Source organism: Echiichthys vipera (genome assembly GCF_963691815.1).
Source record: "Echiichthys vipera genome assembly, chromosome: 9".
Classification (NCBI taxonomy): domain Eukaryota; kingdom Metazoa; phylum Chordata; class Actinopteri; order Perciformes; family Trachinidae; genus Echiichthys; species Echiichthys vipera.
The window spans coordinates 18644164-18662089 of record NC_139834.1 but is presented as its reverse complement, the minus strand read 5'-3'; the positions used below and the strand labels follow the sequence as shown (position 1 = coordinate 18662089).

The window sequence follows — 17926 nt, the reverse complement described above, 5'->3', positions numbered from 1 at the left end:
CGGATATTGGATGAATGAGGCCCATCCATTTATTTTTTCATTGATATCATACACAGCAATACAATTACAGCAATCTAGTCACTTTAATTATATGTTTGCAACACCAGTTAGGGTTATACACAGTATATTACATTTAAAATGTCTTTTTGTAGTGCAATTTACATGGAAGGGTTATTTATTTCTTTTTGCAGCTAATGGACCCTTTATTTATAAATATTAAGTACATTTATATCTGTGTTACCTTTTTTAACAAGTCTAAATGTTTGTGAAGCCTGATGCCTTCACTCACATGGACAGGTATACGGTTCATTTATTCAACAGTCGTATCGGATCAGGTATCGGCCGATACGCTCAGCCCAGGTATCGGTATCTAATTGGATCGGAAAAAACTGAAGCGGTGCATCTCTAATAGTAATATAAAACAAATCCACTTATAGACTAAAACTGACAGTGGTGTGCACAATTCTCTAAACGCCCACACTGACATCACCACCAGCAGCAGCATTAGCATTTGCAGGCAGGGTTTTATTTAGGGACCACACTAATTACTCATCCGGTGGATGGCATATTATCTGCACATCATTTTTATTTTCACCATTTGTTATATTTTGCACTATACTCATCTCCGTTTTTAATTTTCTTGATCTTCCCGTATTACCTTTTTTATTTTGTAGTTCATCTGTGTATCAGAGTTTGACGCAACAGGACAGATACTGTCCAAGTCATCGTCGTAGGTGCTTGAAAGAAAGTCAAAATATGCATTAATAAAATATGGGAACACATCATGAATGTTCTAAATGGTAAATAAATGTGCAGGTCATCAACCTTTTGGTAAAATGATCCACATTAATTCATGAATTATTCTCAGAGGAAATCCCTAAGGATTGGCACTAATGATACATTTGTTTGGAAAACAGAAAATGATAAATAAAAAACGTAGATCTCTTAAAAATAAGTCTTTATTTAGTTAAACAAAAGGACTGAAGATAGAAGTTACTCTGCTGGACTGAAAATAGTTTAAGAGATCTATTGATTGTTGTTGTTTATAAATACCACCTCCACAAAGTATAAATACATCTGAAATCACTCTTTCACACATGTAAGCAGTATTTCTATTAGAGGTTTTTAGCATGACACCTAAAATTCTTGTAAACCAACAACACACTCTCACAAATGCACACAAAGTCTTTAACTGATGTTCATACGAAAAGTGATTGCTTCATAACATAAGCACAATAAGTCAGAGATTTATAAAATAACACACAGATATTTACATAGTTTTGAGGAGAGCATGTACCCATGAATATTTTTTTTTCCTACTTGTTGAATAGCACTGTACTTAAACAGCATAGGCTCAGATTTTCCGTGTAGCCAAAATACATATAAAGAGTCTCACAGAGCATCTAAACTATCAAAATAAACATTAAAATGTGTGAAATTCAGCTGGTGAGCACTGAAGGTCAGTGACTACACAGAACAGGCACATTCTCAAATTGTCAAAAATCTAAAAACATCTAATCTACTTCTGTCACAGATATGAAACCCTTCAGAGTTATTTCTTTTTAAATATAGGAACAATTATGATAACTGAATCGTTTTACAAATACCTGTGACCCAGTGTTCATATGTGACAGCTTGGCAGGGCGAGTGGTAGACGAGCATTTTCCTCTTTTCGATTGATGGACAGAAGCTTATTCATAAGTTACTCAATAGAAAAAGTAAATACACAAAATAGCACAGCTATAGGTCCAGGTGTTTCAGCATCTCAGTGTCACAGTGACAAGTCATGAAAGTCAAATTTTTTTTTAAATTGTCTGAAGAATATAAAATGATTTCAGCTATTGGCAAGAAGTTACATTTCCCAGCAACAGACGGTCAACATTAGTGGTTCATAAATAAGAATAATCATAACTGGTCAAGCTCTTCCTCTCCCTGCACTGGTAACGATCTCCTTACAAGAGCTAATCGATGGATAATGTGTGTTTTTTCGGTTAATAATGGCCGACAAAGGCTGGTAGGCACTCTGATACAAGTGTGTCTGAGAGTTTGTTCAACACTAATGCACGTCTTTGAGGTTGTTACAAACTGCCGGAGGTCGCACTTGATGCGGGTCGCCTGTCCCGTTACTCCATGTTGTCCTCATCAAAGATAGGAGGTTCGAAACTACACAGCTCCTCGAAGGTTAATCCTGCAAGAAATGAGAAAATGTTCAAATACATATAAGGGTTTCTATACTGTCAGAGCGACATATATTGATACTTATTAGACTTTTTGTTGAATAATGACGTACGTTTCCACTCTTCGATCTCCAGCTCGCGGCTCTCAAAGCTCTGGTCGTACAGCTCGGCCTCGGGCTCGTCGTCCGGGTCGTGGTACTGAGCGAAGTAAGGGTGAGCCAGAGCTTCTGCTGCCGTTATCCGCTTGTCTGTGTCCAGAACCAGCATTTTCTCCAGAAGGTCCACGGCTTTTAAAAACACATCAACATGTGAGCAGAGCTACATCTCAACACACTTGTGTAGTTGAAAAGGTTTTTTTTCCCCAAAGTTCAGTTTAAAAAAATATTAGTTACAAAGAAATGGTGGGAGAAAAAAAAAGAGATTAATTGCCGAACTGTAACCACAACACAATACAGTATTGTATTACCTTGTGGGTTGGCACCAATGAACACATCAGCAAAGTTCCTCTTGGGCATCTGTGGCAAGGAGCTGATGTAGTTCCTGGCCTGTGAAAACACATTCAGTAAATCAAACGTCAGCTCCTACTAGCCTTAACATGTCGGTCACATTGTTTCATAATGTTCACACATTTTCATGCTACCGATTCGGTTAAATGTAGCCACCTGCATCAAATTATTACTGCTCACTTATTACAAATATATCTACAGATGTGACATAATCCTGAATGTATAGAAATAATATGAATATATGTATGTTGGCATTAAATCTTAAGCCCTCATCAGTATTTAAGGCTCACTTTTTTTAAAAACAGATTGTTGTATCCTCACGCTGCCAAAGGTTGACATGTTTCCTCATGCATGAAGACGCTGATCGGTACAGTTTATTGTAAACAATACACTCCTTTGACACAGAAAAGCTTTTTTTTTTACTGACCGGCTATGGCAGAAATGACAGCTCCATGTACAATAGAACTCCATGCTTTATAGAAATATTAGCACTTGAAGTTTAAGTTACGTTTTTTAGCTGTTTGTCTGTTACCATCAAGTTTTACTGCCTGAGGTGAGTTGCGGACAGTCAGAAACAGCTACACAGCGGCTTTTTATAGCTTTGTGTTTATAGCTTGCGGCAAACATTTGATTGACACTCCTGACATGTTGCCTTACAACATGTCAGAGAAAAACATCTTGGTGTGGCTCTCCTTGTCCCGCTTAAAATGTCAAACATGTCTGCAAATACTATTTTTAAAATCCAACTTCATTTCAAATTTAATTTCCCTCTCTGATTTTTAAATTCTATTTCAATATTTTATTTAATAACAAAACGACAAAAAATATTTTCTTGAAAAAAAAAAAAGAAGGAAAAACTGAACCCCAAATATCCCGTAAAAATCAAAATTACCCCATCGACCTCGTCTCCTATTTTAATAAACTGACTATTTCATAATTTGGTACAAAAAAGCCTTCAACTGCATTAAAACATGTGGAGAGAAGTAAAACGGCAAGTTTCAAGAGATGTGCAACAAAAACAGAAGGGAAACGACAAAACAAAGCATCTGTCACACAGAAAGTACTGTTAGTAACTACTATATCACCAACAGTAAGTCTAGTTATTACACACAGGGTGCAGGTTTCATTCTGAAGAGACTTTTCAATACTACCCGAGTGAAATGACAAGCACACAAATGCTTTTACCACACAAGTTCAAAGCCACTTCTGGCAATCATTGTTACAATCTCATGCAGCAAGCGTGTCAGACAACAGCAATTGTGACTGGGATTAAACTGGAAAACTAAAATCTAAAATCCCTGTGCGTGGCCCCTAGAGGCCATGCTGCTCCTCACACCCCACCTGACCACAGTAGTCTGAGTGTCGCTCTCATTCATGGGTTCATTGCCTTATTACTTAAGAAAACTAAAGTTAAATAAAGATCAACATAGATATATTTTGCCATCAAATATTACTGCTATAATTGTTCTTTATGTTAGTATGAAACAATATTGGGCTAACGCTCAGGATAGACATAGGATACTAAGCCAAGAGCTGTGGTGCTTTAAAAGCGAAAGAAAAAGTAACAGCAGGTCTTGCTGTCCTCCCACCCCATCTACTGTCTGGTCTAAAGAAAGTAACCGTGGAACCTGCTCACCTCATGGCTGGGCATCCTGCTTATTAGAGATGCTGGGGGCGTTCCTGTTAGACGCATTATCTGCTGAAGCTGGTTTATATCTATGAAGCTTGTGTCAAGGGCGAAGTATGGCGACAGAGCAGAGTTGGTTAAGAAGCTGCTTCTCAATCTAACACTGTGCGGCCACACTCCAGATGCACTACAGTGTTATGTTGAAAAGCAAACTTCAAGCTTTGAAGCAAAATGTGACCAAAAAAAAGTTAAGATTTAGAAGAAATACACAAAAAAATATTTTTGCATTACAGTCAATCAGTGCCTGTGTCGTAATCACATCAGACATAACTTATCAACGTGACTTATTTCACCCGGTTAAAGAGGCAGAAAGCAAGTCTCAAAGGCTGGAAAACATGCTGTCAGTTAGGGAGCAGAGACACCAAGTTATTGCACAACAAAGTGGCAGCTTGAAGCAGAAAACTGGTTAGAGAAAAAAACCTTGCATATCTTTGTGAACTCACAGACTCTGAAGATATTTTCATCAAGAGCTCGGGCCCTGGTGTTCCGACGAGCAGCATGATTAGCTTCAACTGATCAATGTCTACCGGCACACGGTAAAGGAAGACCAGATGCTGGACAAGGGAGAACTTGTAATCTGACCTGTTAGTCTCTCATCCTCTTTGAAGATCTCTCATATTACGTCACTTAAAAACCATATGTGATATTAAATTCAACTGTTTTCTCCATATTTCACACTTGAGATGCAACACATGTTAAGTCAGCACAGAGTAGAGAAAGTATTTGAACCTGCGGGCAGATTCGCAGCAGGACAAAAGTGAAGGCAAAGGACAGCCCTGTTGTACACTTAACTTACAAACACTGGCGAGGGGAGAGAAAGATAAACAAAATGCTGAGCACAGACAGCGAAGATTGATAGGCCCATACAAAGACTGGCCGTGGTGCAGGCAGAAAGTGAACCCGAGCCAACAATGCATACTGACGGTGTAGGAAGAAGTTGAAGCACGCCAGTGGAAACATTACAGCAAAGGGCATAGTGTCAAAGCCAGAGGCAAGTGTGGACACAGGTATTATCTGCATTACACTTCTAATATTAAAACATCTAAAGAGAAAGGCAGGTTTTCATGAGGACACAGAAAAGAAGCATTGCAGATGTTAAAAAAAAAAAAACATCATTAATCTTCCACAACAATGTCAATATGTATTTAGCCCGTTTGATTTGTTATGCAAAAGTGTCAAGAGTCTTTCCAGCTTAGCTCTGAGCACACTGTACGCTCAAATGAAAAGGATACGGTCACTTCCAGGAAACAGAGTTTTTCCAGTGAGGAGTTCTGCCATTATACAGCCCACTGACCAAATATCCACTGAAACGCAGAAAAGCAGGGCACAAACGTTGAGAATCACTTGCAAAACAACTCTTCTATCATAGTGTATAGGTGATTTTTTTTTAATGTCATCTAGGCTACCTGTCATGTTGTAATGCATCCAGTTCAACATGATCTCTGGGGCACGGTACCAGCGGGTGGCCACGTAGCCGGTCATCTCATCATCAGTGTGCCGTGCCAAACCAAAGTCCAAAATCTGGAAACAATTGGAGAGCAAAAAAAAAAAATTGTAAATTTGCGAACTCAGGATAAACTGACATTTTTAAAAACAAGAGCAGCAGTTCACTGACCTTCAGCTCACAGTCTTCATTCACAGCCAGATTACTAGGTTTCAAATCCTGAAGGGAAGAGAGCCAAAGTGTGAATGAGTGCGATTTAGTTTAAGTGACAAATTTTAAGATAGACAGTGCATCTTATCTTGACATTATTCCTTTTTTCATGATTGAAAACACATCTAAAAGAGTAGCACTACGTCATGAACACCATGTAAAAGTAAAGGTCCTGTTTATGGCTTTCCTTCCCTCATGTGTTTGCACAACTCTGTCGAGTGGAAGATGTCATAAACCCTGACACACTCGGGGTCAAAGACGCACGTTTGTCAGACAAAAGTCAAACATGGCACTTACTCTGTGAATGATGTCTGCTGAGTGGATGTACTGTAGAGAGACGGAGGAGAACGTGTGAATTAAATTACATTATCCCTTTAAAGATGTATTGATTTACCACTACATACAGTACATCAGTGGTAGTGCTCCTGTAATAAAAAAAATATTGAGCCATCTGACATTTTGAGAAAGAGGCTCGTTCACTTTCTTGCTGAGAGTTAAACGAGAACATTGATACCACACTCTGTTAGCTTAGCTTAGCACAAAGACTGGAAGCAGAGGGAAACGCCTCGTACTTCTGGAGCTCACTACTTAACATGTTACATCTTGTTGTTTAAGCTGTACAAAAACCAAAGAGCAAAAACTACAAGTTGTGGTTTTACAGAGGTTATGTGCTGGCCTATTTCTTGGCCTTCACCATGACTTCCTGCGGCGTTATCGCTGTGAGGTTACCAGGCAACAAGCTGAGACATCAGGACTCTAGTCCTATGAGAGTGTTATCAATCTTCTCGTTTGACTGTCGGCCAGAAAACAAATAAGCATATTTCCCAATATGTGGAGCTGTTTTTCTAAAACCTCACCTTTAACCCTCTGAGGATCTGGTATATGAGGAACTGCACGTGGTCATCTGTGAGTTTCTGACATTTCACTATGTTGTTGAGATCTGCCCCCATTAAGTGAGTCACAAGATACCTGCCAATCATAAAAGTTTAAATAGACACAGATATTAGAAGGCATTTCAATGTTTTCTCACTTCACACAAAAAGCCAGATGGGTGTTAATTAACATATTTGCACAACAATTGTTTCCAGAGTTTGTTTGCAATCTGAAACTAATTTCCCATATGGCTATGTGGGCTTAAACCGGTTTAGCTGCTACTTCTTTTCACTCTCTCTCTCTCTCTCCAGAGGCACTGAGAGGCCGAGCCCTTCACAAATGGAACGTCATACAACAACACAACCAGATAAATGGGTTTAATGGGACAGCAGCGGATAATTCAAATCTAATCCTGGAGCTGTTTAAAATGCTAAACAGCACTTGTGGAGGAAGGCGAGAGCAGGATGCTACAGCCAAAATATACGGAGCCATGTGCTTCGTCAGTCTGCAGCTCAGCAAATACGCACTTCATGAATACTCTTCTATTCTCACACAGCACGGAGAGCTGGGCATTAAAAATAGCACATGATTACGCTTGAACTTGTTCTCAGCAGCACACAGACATCTCCAAAGTTCACCCGCCTTGGAAAAAAAGGGATATAAATAGTGACCTGTGTTTTCCTCTCCCCTATAGAAACAGGAGCTGTGAGGAACCTTAACACAGTGCCGTGTCAGTCTGTATTTTTAGAGCCAAGGGGAACCATAATTACAGCACCTGCATAGCTGGGATTTTTTCCGCTGGATATCTCACTGCATTCAGAATATTTGAAAGTTTTCAGCAGATGTGCGGATAAAGAGAGCCATAATTCTTTCTGGCAGTCAGGGACTCAGCATTTATTCTTCCATGTAGTGTAAGAGAAGCTCCACACCACCCGCCTATACTCTACCTTTCTGTCTCTCTCTCAAGAGCCCAGACTCACACACACAATCTACATGTGGGATCTTGTATTGCCTGCAATCCTCCGTGACATTATGCTAATCTGGGTGGAAGGTGGGGCATCTTTGGGAGGACGGCCCTCCATTTCAACAGCAAACAGCCTTCACTATTCAAAGTTCAAGTATGTTTCTATGCAATGATTTGTTCAATTTGATATTCATTTCTATTCTTCCACATTGCTGCACATTAACAGAGCACTGATTTAGCATTTCTATAACAATATCGGCCTCATGAGGATGAGGATCATATCAATACAGCCGAACCAGAGATGTCAGCTTTTCTATTCTGTGCACTCTTCTTCCCTGTCAAAGCCTGGGGTCGACATTAACAACAAAAATGCAACTCCAAAGCCGAATGTTTGGTTGGAGATTTGAGTGTGTTATTCTAGTAGCAAGTATAGTAAACCAACAGCCTAGACTAGTCTACAGCCTCAACCGACCCACCAGTGTCAACACTTTAAAACTAATAAGACTTTGTGCAGCTCCCTCTGGAGTCACAAAGGACTTCATACAACTTTTTTCACATAGTTCTCCCCATGACCTGTAAACAGTTCCCTGAAAAGAGCATAATCACAAAGATATTGATCCTTACTCAATGATTTTGATGTTATGTAAAATATGAAAAGATCATGTAGATATCAGAGGAAGTCTATTCGAAGACATGAACGAGGAAAAGGCAAACTTCAGCAGAATTCGCTTCTCTGCATCAGCCCCAGCTGATATTGATATATATATATATATATATATATATATATATATATTTTGGGTGATCTGACAGTGGATCTCAGTACAGGCATGAATGCACCGGGAACACAACCTGTTCTGAGGGGCAGGGAGGCTTGAGATTGCATACTGTACATAGAATGCATGCAGGGTCTCCTGCAGTAAATACTAGGCGACTAACAAAGACACTGTAGAATTTTATCACACACGTACATCATCGCAGGTGGGTGGGAAGAATTAAATAAAACAACAACCTTTATGGGAAAGGTGCTATTTTACACTAAGTGTGGGAACCCTGCGATGTAAGCACATCCCTGACCACACTGACAGACTGACTAATGTAGCGTTTGTGTTACACAAATAACTTCAAAAGTGAATAGTTAATTTGCAAAGCCCAAAGAGCTACGGCATATCCAAATCTGTATGACTCGGTTCAAATGTAGCATTTTCTGTTAAGCAGTCATTGCAGTTTCCGGGAACACTGTCTCCAAGTTCCTGGGTTCTGGTCTTGGGAGTTGACATATTCTCCCAGTATCTGAGCGAGTTTCCTCAGAATGACATGCACGTCAGGCATTAGAAATAATCCTGTCAATGCTGCTGACCAAGGCCTCATGAAATAGGTCCCCTGGGCGCTGCACTGCCCACTCCTGAACTGCTCTGAAATATTTAGGATGAATCAAATCTGTAGGTGTCATTATTTTTCATACAGGAATGTATGTTTGACACATTCTTAGGTAGGGAAACAACTGAAATCCGTCACAGTTAGATCTTGATACAAATAACAGAAGAGAAGGAGACATTCCACACACGACTGAGTCACCGTCCAGCTGTCCACTTCCCATTTCTAACAACTTTTAACGTCGACAAACAATAACTACCTGTTTGTCAGTAAAGCACATATGTTTCGTAAAGCCAGAACAAAAGGGAAGGAAGCTGGTGGTGAAAGAACTCTAGTAGCAGCCAGCGAGTGAATAACTAACAGAGCGGACAGTCTAAGAAAAATGTTCCAGCTTGTTTAGTCAGCTGGCACGTCTCCAGGTGTTTCCCAGCCACAGATGGGATGGTCTGCTGCTGCGAAAACTAAAGGCTACAGTTTGTCGAGCACTGTTTTGAAATCATGCACAAGTGTTGCTGAGCTGGGATTAGGGTTATTAGTCTAAACAAAACCAATCAACTTACACATCGGTGAATTCCTTCAGATTAGTCGCAGGGCTGAAGACATCTAGGAGGCCAATAACCTGCATAAATATGAAAACCACTTTTGAGTTAACAACACAAAAAGGAACAACGGGCAGCAACCAAATCCTTAATGATAAAAGGAAATAGGCAAAATAATAATCAAACACACTGCGAGGCAAATACGAACACAAACAACATTGTTTTTTATGACTATGACACCATCAGACAGAACAAAGGGGAAGAGAAACAAGTTGACTCACATTTTCATGTTTCATGTGCTTCAGCAACCGCATCTCTCTGTATGTTCTCTTGGCATGGATGATGGACTGAAAAGGCCGAGAGAGCTTCTTCACAGCTACCTTCAAACCAATCTTCATATCATATGCAGAACTGTCAAAAAAAGTAGGCAATCATGCAAGTTTAACTCTAATCTGTAATAATATGTCACTGTAACCCTACTTACAAATACCATTTTTATGTGAGCCTGAACTGACAAAAAAATAAAAATAAAAAAAATAAATAAAACCTACATATGATGAAATCAACACTCGAAATGAACTCCAAATGACAAAGCAAAGCTGTCATTTTTAGGCAGATGAGAAAACATTCGACTCAGAATGGGCTGAGTTTGCTCTCAAAACCAAATTAGGTGCAGAAAGAGCTGCAGAAAAGGGCTAAATCAGCAGAAATTGTCATCTCTCAGCAGATTAGGAGCAGCTCTGTCTGCAGTCTGTCCTGCACTCTGGAGGCTGACTGTTAGCCAAACCCGACACTAACGCTGTTGAGCTCACCTAACCACAGTCAGCTCACGTAATCATAGTCAGCTCACCTAACCAAAGTCAGCTCACCTAACCACAGTCAGCTCACCTAACCACAGTCAGCTCACCTAACCACAGTCAGCTCACCTAACCGCAGTCAGCTCACCTAACCGCAGTCAGCTCACCTAACCGCAGTCAGCTCACGTAACCGCAGTCAGCTCACGTAATCATAGTCAGCTCACCTAACCAAAGTCAGCTCACCTAACCAAAGTCAGCTCACCGAACCATAGTCAGCTCACCGAACCATAGTCAGCTCACCTAACCACAGTCAGCTCACCTAACCACAGTCAGCTCACCGAACCATAGTCAGCTCACCTAACCATAGTCAGCTCACCTAACCATAGTCAGCTCACCTAACCATAGTCAGCTCACCAAACCATAGTCAGCTCACCTAACCACAGTAAGCTCACGTAACCAGTCAGCTCACGTAATCATAGTCAGCTCACGTAACCATAGTCAGCTCACATAACCATAGTCAGCTCACATAACCATAGTCAGCTCACCTAACCAAAGTCAGCTCACCTAACCACAGTCAGCTCACGTAATCACAGTCCGCTCACCTAACCACAGTAAGCTCACCTAACCAAAGTCAGCTCACCTAACCAAAGTCAGCTCACCTAACCAAAGTCAGCTCACCTAACCAAAGTCAGCTCACCTAACCAAAGTCAGCTCACCTAACCAAAGTCAGCTCACCTAACCACAGTCAGCTCACCTAACCAAAGTCAGCTCACCTAACCAAAGTCAGCTCACCTAACCACAGTCAGCTCACCTAACCAAAGTCAGCTCACTGAACCATAGTCAGCTCACCTAACCATAGTCAGCTCACCTAACCATAGTCAGCTCACCTAACCACAGTCAGCTCACCTAACCACAGTCAGCTCACGTAACCAGTCAGCTCACGTAATCATAGTCAGCTCACCTAACCAAAGTCAGCTCACCTAACCAAAGTCAGCTCACCGAACCATAGTCAGCTCACCGAACCATAGTCAGCTCACCGAACCATAGTCAGCTCACCGAACCATAGTCAGCTCACCTAACCATAGTCAGCTCACCTAACCATAGTCAGCTCACCTAACCATAGTCAGCTCACCTAACCATAGTCAGCTCACCTAACCATAGTCAGCTCACCTAACCATAGTCAGCTCACCTAACCATAGTCAGCTCACCAAACCATAGTAAGCTCACCTAACCAGTCAGCTCACGTAATCATAGTCAGCTCACCTAACCAAAGTCAGCTCACCTAACCACAGTCAGCTCACCTAACCACAGTCAGCTCACCTAACCATAGTCAGCTCACCTAACCATAGGCAGCTCACCTAACCACAGTCAGCTCACGTAATCATAGTCCGCTCACCTAACCAAAGTCAGCTCACCTAACCACAGTCAGCTCACCTAACCACAGTCAGCTCACCTAACCATAGTCAGCTCACCTAACCATAGGCAGCTCACCTAACCACAGTAAGCTCTACTAACCACAGTCAGCTCACCTTACCACAGTCAGCTCACGTAACCAGTCAGCTCACGTAACCAGTCAGCTCACGTAATCATAGTCAGCTCACGTAACCATAGTCAGCTCACGTAACCAAAGTCAGCTCACCTAACCACAGTCAGCTCACCTAACCACAGTCAGCTCACCTAACCACAGTCAGCTCACCTAACCACAGTCAGCTCACCTAACCACAGTCAGCTCACCTAACCACAGTCAGCTCACCTAACCACAGTCAGCTCACCTAACCACAGTCAGCTCACCTAACCACAGTCAGCTCACCTAACCACAGTCAGCTCACCTAACCACAGTCAGCTCACCTAACCACAGTCAGCTCACCGAACCACAGTCAGCTCACCGAACCACAGTCAGCTCACCGAACCAAAGTCAGCCCACCTAACCACAGTCAGCTCACATAATCATAGTCAGCTCACCTAACCAAAGTCAGCTCACCGAACCAAAGTCAGCTCACCTAACCACAGTCAGCTCACCTAACCACAGTCAGCTCACCGAACCACAGTCAGCTCACCGAACCACAGTCAGCTCACCGAACCACAGTCAGCTCACCGAACCACAGTCAGCTCACCTAACCACAGTCAGCTCACCTAACCACAGTCAGCTCACCTAACCATAGTCAGCTCACCAAACCATAGTCAGCTCACCAAACCATAGTCAGCTCACCAAACCATAGTCAGCTCACCTAACCACAGTCAGCTCACCTAACCACAGTCAGCTCACCTAACCATAGGCAGCTCACCTAACCACAGTAAGCTCACCTAACCACAGTCAGCTCACCTTACCACAGTCAGCTCACGTAACCAGTCAGCTCACGTAACCAGTCAGCTCACGTAATCATAGTCAGCTCACGTAACCATAGTCAGCTCACGTAACCAAAGTCAGCTCACCTAACCACAGTCAGCTCACCTAACCACAGTCAGCTCACCTAACCACAGTCAGCTCACCTAACCACAGTCAGCTCACCTAACCACAGTCAGCTCACCTAACCACAGTCAGCTCACCTAACCACAGTCAGCTCACCTAACCACAGTCAGCTCACCTAACCACAGTCAGCTCACCTAACCACAGTCAGCTCACCTAACCACAGTCAGCTCACCTAACCACAGTCAGCTCACCTAACCACAGTCAGCTCACCTAACCACAGTCAGCTCACCTAACCACAGTCAGCTCACCGAACCACAGTCAGCTCACCGAACCACAGTCAGCTCACCGAACCATAGTCAGCTCACCGAACCAAAGTCAGCCCACCTAACCACAGTCAGCTCACATAATCATAGTCAGCTCACCTAACCAAAGTCAGCTCACCGAACCAAAGTCAGCTCACCTAACCACAGTCAGCTCACCTAACCACAGTCAGCTCACCGAACCACAGTCAGCTCACCGAACCACAGTCAGCTCACCGAACCACAGTCAGCTCACCTAACCATAGTCAGCTCACCTAACCATAGTCAGCTCACCTAACCACAGTCAGCCCACCTAACCACAGTCAGCTCACATAATCATAGTCAGCTCACCTAACCAAAGTCAGCTCACCGAACCAAAGTCAGCTCACCTAACCAAAGTCAGCTCACCTAACCAAAGTCAGCTCACCTAACCAAAGTCAGCTCACCTAACCAAAGTCAGCTCACCTAACCATAGTCAGCTCACCTCAGTGGACGGACGGCCACTGGCGATTCTGACCAGGGATGCACCAACTGAAATATCCAATATTCTCCATTCATATCAACCCATACCAATGTCATGTTGTCAGGGATCTTAATACAAATGTCTAAAGCTAATAAAACATGCATTTGTTTAGAAACATATACTGAAATACTACAACAACCAAACTAATAATCAGGATCATCCAAAAAAACAACAAATGTGAATTTCAAAGAGAGAAACTGGATGCCACCCCCCCTCAAAGACAGAAATCAGTTATAAAAAGTTGAAAAAGGGCTTTAAGGCCTCTGGCTAAAACCTGTCAACAATTATATTTCAATTGAAAAAATGCAGCTGCACTGACACTGACTGCTGTGTTGGCACCCCAACCTTTCTGCTCTGATCGCTAAATATGGATCATACTGTTGCTCTGTAGATATTATAACGCAGGTTTGTCTATTAATCACACAGTTTTACACTTCAAATTGTTTCCAGTGGCCAGACAGTGCCTTAAAGGGTAGGTTGCTGTCACCAGTGTGTTATTGTTTGTGTCCATTAATGTATAAATAATGCTGCTGTCTGTGTCACTTTCTGACTGAGACAACTAAAGATGATTAGTGTTTTCTAAACGCTGTAAAATGTTCAGGTCTTGACATTAAAGCTGAGCAGTTTCAGTATAAATGAAATGGGCAAAAAAAACACAGTAAACTCAGTTCATCATGTAAACATTGACAATGTACGTAAGCCAGTGTACTGTATGACAAAAAACAGTCAATGCTCTGGAGAGCGGACAGTAATCTGACCAGCGACAGATTATCCTATTGCCCAGCAACAGCACAGCTGTCCACCTCCATCTGCAAAACAAACATCTGCCCACTAAGTCAAGTGTACCACTGACAATGTTGTGTCCTAGATAGTATCAGCAGCACGACCCATTTAATCACCAGGCCAATGCAAAGGGTCCTATCCTGTGAAAGCTTACACATTTGCAACAAAGCAGCAATAAGGAAAAGGTCCCGTCTCCTCCGTAAATCCAAATGATTCTGAGCTGCAAATCTGTTTATCTTTAATGTAAAAAACTTTAGAGTTGCCTTAATAATGTTTTCAGTAAGGCCCAGAGTTATATTGTAATTATATTCCTAATTTGATGAAAATACCTATCATTTGGGATTTGTATTATTGGATAATATAGGGCTACAACTAACAACTAAATAACAGATTATAGATAAAACAGAAAAACCACAAATTCTTACATTTAAGAAGCTAAAACCACATATTTTTAGTTGCTAAATGACAATTAAATGATGATAACTTTAAAACTTTCTTTATGGCCACCTTATCAACATTACTAATAATGCTTACTCTGGGACAATATCATATTATATAAAGTAATTAACATTATACCAAAGCAACCATAATGGAAGTATTGCGACATCATCCATATTAAGGTCAAAAACATAATGTTTGTTCTCGAGATCTTTCCATAACATGTAAGCAACACCAACGCCAACATTATCAGTAACCTCATCTTTATTCACTCTGATTTCACCACCTGTTGGTTGGATTTCAAACTAATAATGGGCAATGAAATCTTTCTTTTTAAAGCAAATCTCACTAAAAGTAGGCTCTGGAAATAGGATATGCAGTGACAGTGTGTAATAACTAGAAACAGTTACTACAGGATTCCTACACCTTTTCCAAAGTTAAATTCAAGCACTTTAAGGTAAGGCATTTTCATTATTTTCCAGCACCAGCGGTAAACTACATATTTGTTCATCACATTAAATTAGATGTCATCGTCCTATAAACAAGCAACATGATGTTTTGAGACAACTGGGGGGGTACGCCCTGGACAGGATGCCAGTACATCGCCACTCACATTCACATTCACACCTACGGGTAATTTAAAGTCATCAATTCACCTGCATGTCTTTGGACAGTGCCCTGAAAGGAAAACTAACTCGACGGATCACCATCTATATTGATAATCTGTTAATCATTAAAATACTTTTTTCCTGCAACAATGTCAGAAAAGATTGTTTTCAGTCTCTCAGCAATGGAAATCTTCTTTTATCTGTGTTAGATCAGATATGCCACCCCATATAAACATGCATCTCTAAGCACTTTATTAAAAATCAAGCCCTTTTCATCACCTCGAGAACACCACACTGAAACTCAAGTGTGCTCAAGGATCCCCAGCCCCCGTACTTCCCTGTTACTGGTGAGTTCAGCAGAGATTGTGACATGCACTGATCAGATAAAGGTACTTTTTCAACAGTTGAACGTTATTGTTGTTGAGCAGCTTCCTGCAGTGTGCAGCTCATGTGGATATAATGCAGTTACACAAGTTTAAATGCAAGTTTCACTCACACATAACAAGTCAGCTTGAACACATCGTGGCTCCACCTTTGCTAAGCAACAATCGGGGCGAGCTAACCTAACTTTAGCATGTCTGCAGCACAGGCCTCGTCTAAATGAATGGAGGTTAAGTTAGGTGACTGTGCTACAACACATTAAAGGGATTTACCACACGGATCCGTAGGCGCCAGAGCCGACCGGGGACAGGTTTTGGTACCTCTCCGGGACTTCCCATATCGTCTTGTTGACCTCCTCCCGATAAAACTTGGGTCTCTCTTTCTGCGACATTCCTGCAGAACCAACTGCCTACCACCGACTCTGAGGTGGGTCCTCAACTTCACTTCAACTTACGAGAAGAGACGCGTCCTCGTCGTTAGGTAACTTTAAATGATCGAAAAGTCACGGTGCTGCCTTAAATGTTGCAGAAACACCGTCTGCTAAATGCACGTTTTTAAAATCCTCACGCTATTTGTTCCTCTGTGCGCTCGCTTCTTCTCAGACAGCTCCCGAGATTTCACCACCGTGGGATTTCAACCCGATTTCACACCGCTTGCAACATGTCGCAAAATCTCGCGAGAGAACAACAACTTGGGACAGCCGGGCCCCAGAGCCTTTGAGCCCTTTCTACTAGTTTCTCTAAGGTTGGAGGTCGAGAGTATTTACTTTTGTGTGATTATAAAAAAAGAAAAAAAAAATCCTCCTCTTAGCATGGTCTTTAATCTACAAACATAACCCAGCGGAAATTATCTAAATCTGTTGCTATTCTTTACAAAACGAGGGATTTGTTGAATAAGAAATGTTTGTATTGTTCACATATAATGCCATATATGTCATTTTGTGTTGAAGTCTGGGGAAATCTATATAAAACAAATATGGACCCTTTAATTAAACTTCATAAAACAGTCATGAGAATCATAAATAAAGCTGGTTATCGTGAATCTACTAACCAGTTGTTTACCGAGTCCTGTACCTCAATTATAAGTAGTATTTTTCATCTGGAATAATTGGCTTATTAAGTTCAAGAATAAATCATAATTTCATAAAACTTGGTTCAATAATAACAGAATTATGGTATCCCAGCTGCTAAAAGATAATGAAACGTTGCTGAATTATCCCATCCACCAAAAGAGTTTGCGGTTGTTATGGACGCCATCCCATCTGGTATTTTAACTCTCTTAGAAGGGACTGGAAAACCAGACTGTTTACCATCTTTGGACCCTAAGTTGACCTCAGTTGGAAATGTATGTTTCGCTATCACACCGAGGAATAATAATGGCAACATTCGCTCTTTATTCCAGAGATGTCACCAGCATCCCTAATGTTGTTCCCTATTGGTCTCATTTTATTGAAAACATGAACTGGGGACATATCTGGAACCTTCCTTACAAATACCTCCTTACGAATGAAGTGAGAGAAGTCTCTTTAAAAATCATACATAGGTATTACCCTGCTAAGCAATATCTCCTGAGGTTTAAGCCGGACATATGTGTGAACTGTTCTTTATGTGAGATATTTCCAGGAACAGCGGTGCATCTGTTCTTGAAATGTCTCTACACCACCACATTTTGGAAAGATCTGTCTCGGTACATTACTGATAAACTTGTCTCTGATTTTTCTTTGTTTTGGAAAGATGTACTGGTCTGTTTCCATGACAACTACAGTAAAAAAAACAGAAAGAAATATTATTAATTTGTTGATCATTTTAGGAAAATATCATATTCACAAAGCCAAGTTTAGTGACTCTAAACCCTCTTTGAATGCTTTTGGTAATGAAACTGAACAGTACACCAAAACCATCTTTGACTCAAAA

At 41.3% G+C, this 17926-nt stretch overlaps 1 protein-coding gene across 3 annotated transcripts; it reads right to left on the bottom strand.

The window, feature by feature from the left end:
* Nucleotides 1-941: 941 nt before the first annotated feature.
* On the bottom strand, nucleotides 942-16636 carry mapk14a (mitogen-activated protein kinase 14a). 3 transcript variants are annotated; one of them, XM_083919907.1, is made up of 12 exons: nucleotides 16286-16636; nucleotides 10056-10185; nucleotides 9796-9854; nucleotides 6882-6993; nucleotides 6322-6351; nucleotides 5986-6033; nucleotides 5777-5891; nucleotides 5603-5674; nucleotides 4814-4893; nucleotides 2644-2722; nucleotides 2291-2464; nucleotides 942-2188 (listed from the first exon to the last, which is right to left on the bottom strand). In XM_083919907.1, exons 1-12 carry the CDS (start codon nucleotides 16402-16404, stop codon nucleotides 2124-2126), a joined length of 1083 nt encoding a protein of 360 aa, XP_083776033.1. In that variant the 5' UTR covers nucleotides 16405-16636; the 3' UTR covers nucleotides 942-2123. The 3 variants fall into 3 exon arrangements, with proteins under 3 accessions (XP_083776033.1, XP_083776034.1, XP_083776032.1); XM_083919908.1 differs by lacking the exon at nucleotides 4814-4893 and adding an exon at nucleotides 4320-4399; XM_083919906.1 differs by having other exon boundaries at nucleotides 5603-5891.
* Between the last annotated feature and the right edge of the window lie 1290 nt (nucleotides 16637-17926).

Bases quoted from the DNA above. Each gene is read 5' to 3' on its own strand.
- mapk14a (XM_083919906.1), bottom strand. From the start codon at position 16,404: ATGTCGCAGAAAGAGAGACCCAAGTTTTATCGGGAGGAGGTCAACAAG. The intron at 10,186-16,285 runs GTAAATCCCTTT...TTTTTTTGACAG, and splicing joins GGCGCCTACGGATCCGTGTG to TTCTGCATATGATATGAAGA. The intron at 5,892-5,985 runs GTCAGTGAACTG...AATTGTTTCCAG, and splicing joins ATGAAGACTGTGAGCTGAAG to ATTTTGGACTTTGGTTTGGC.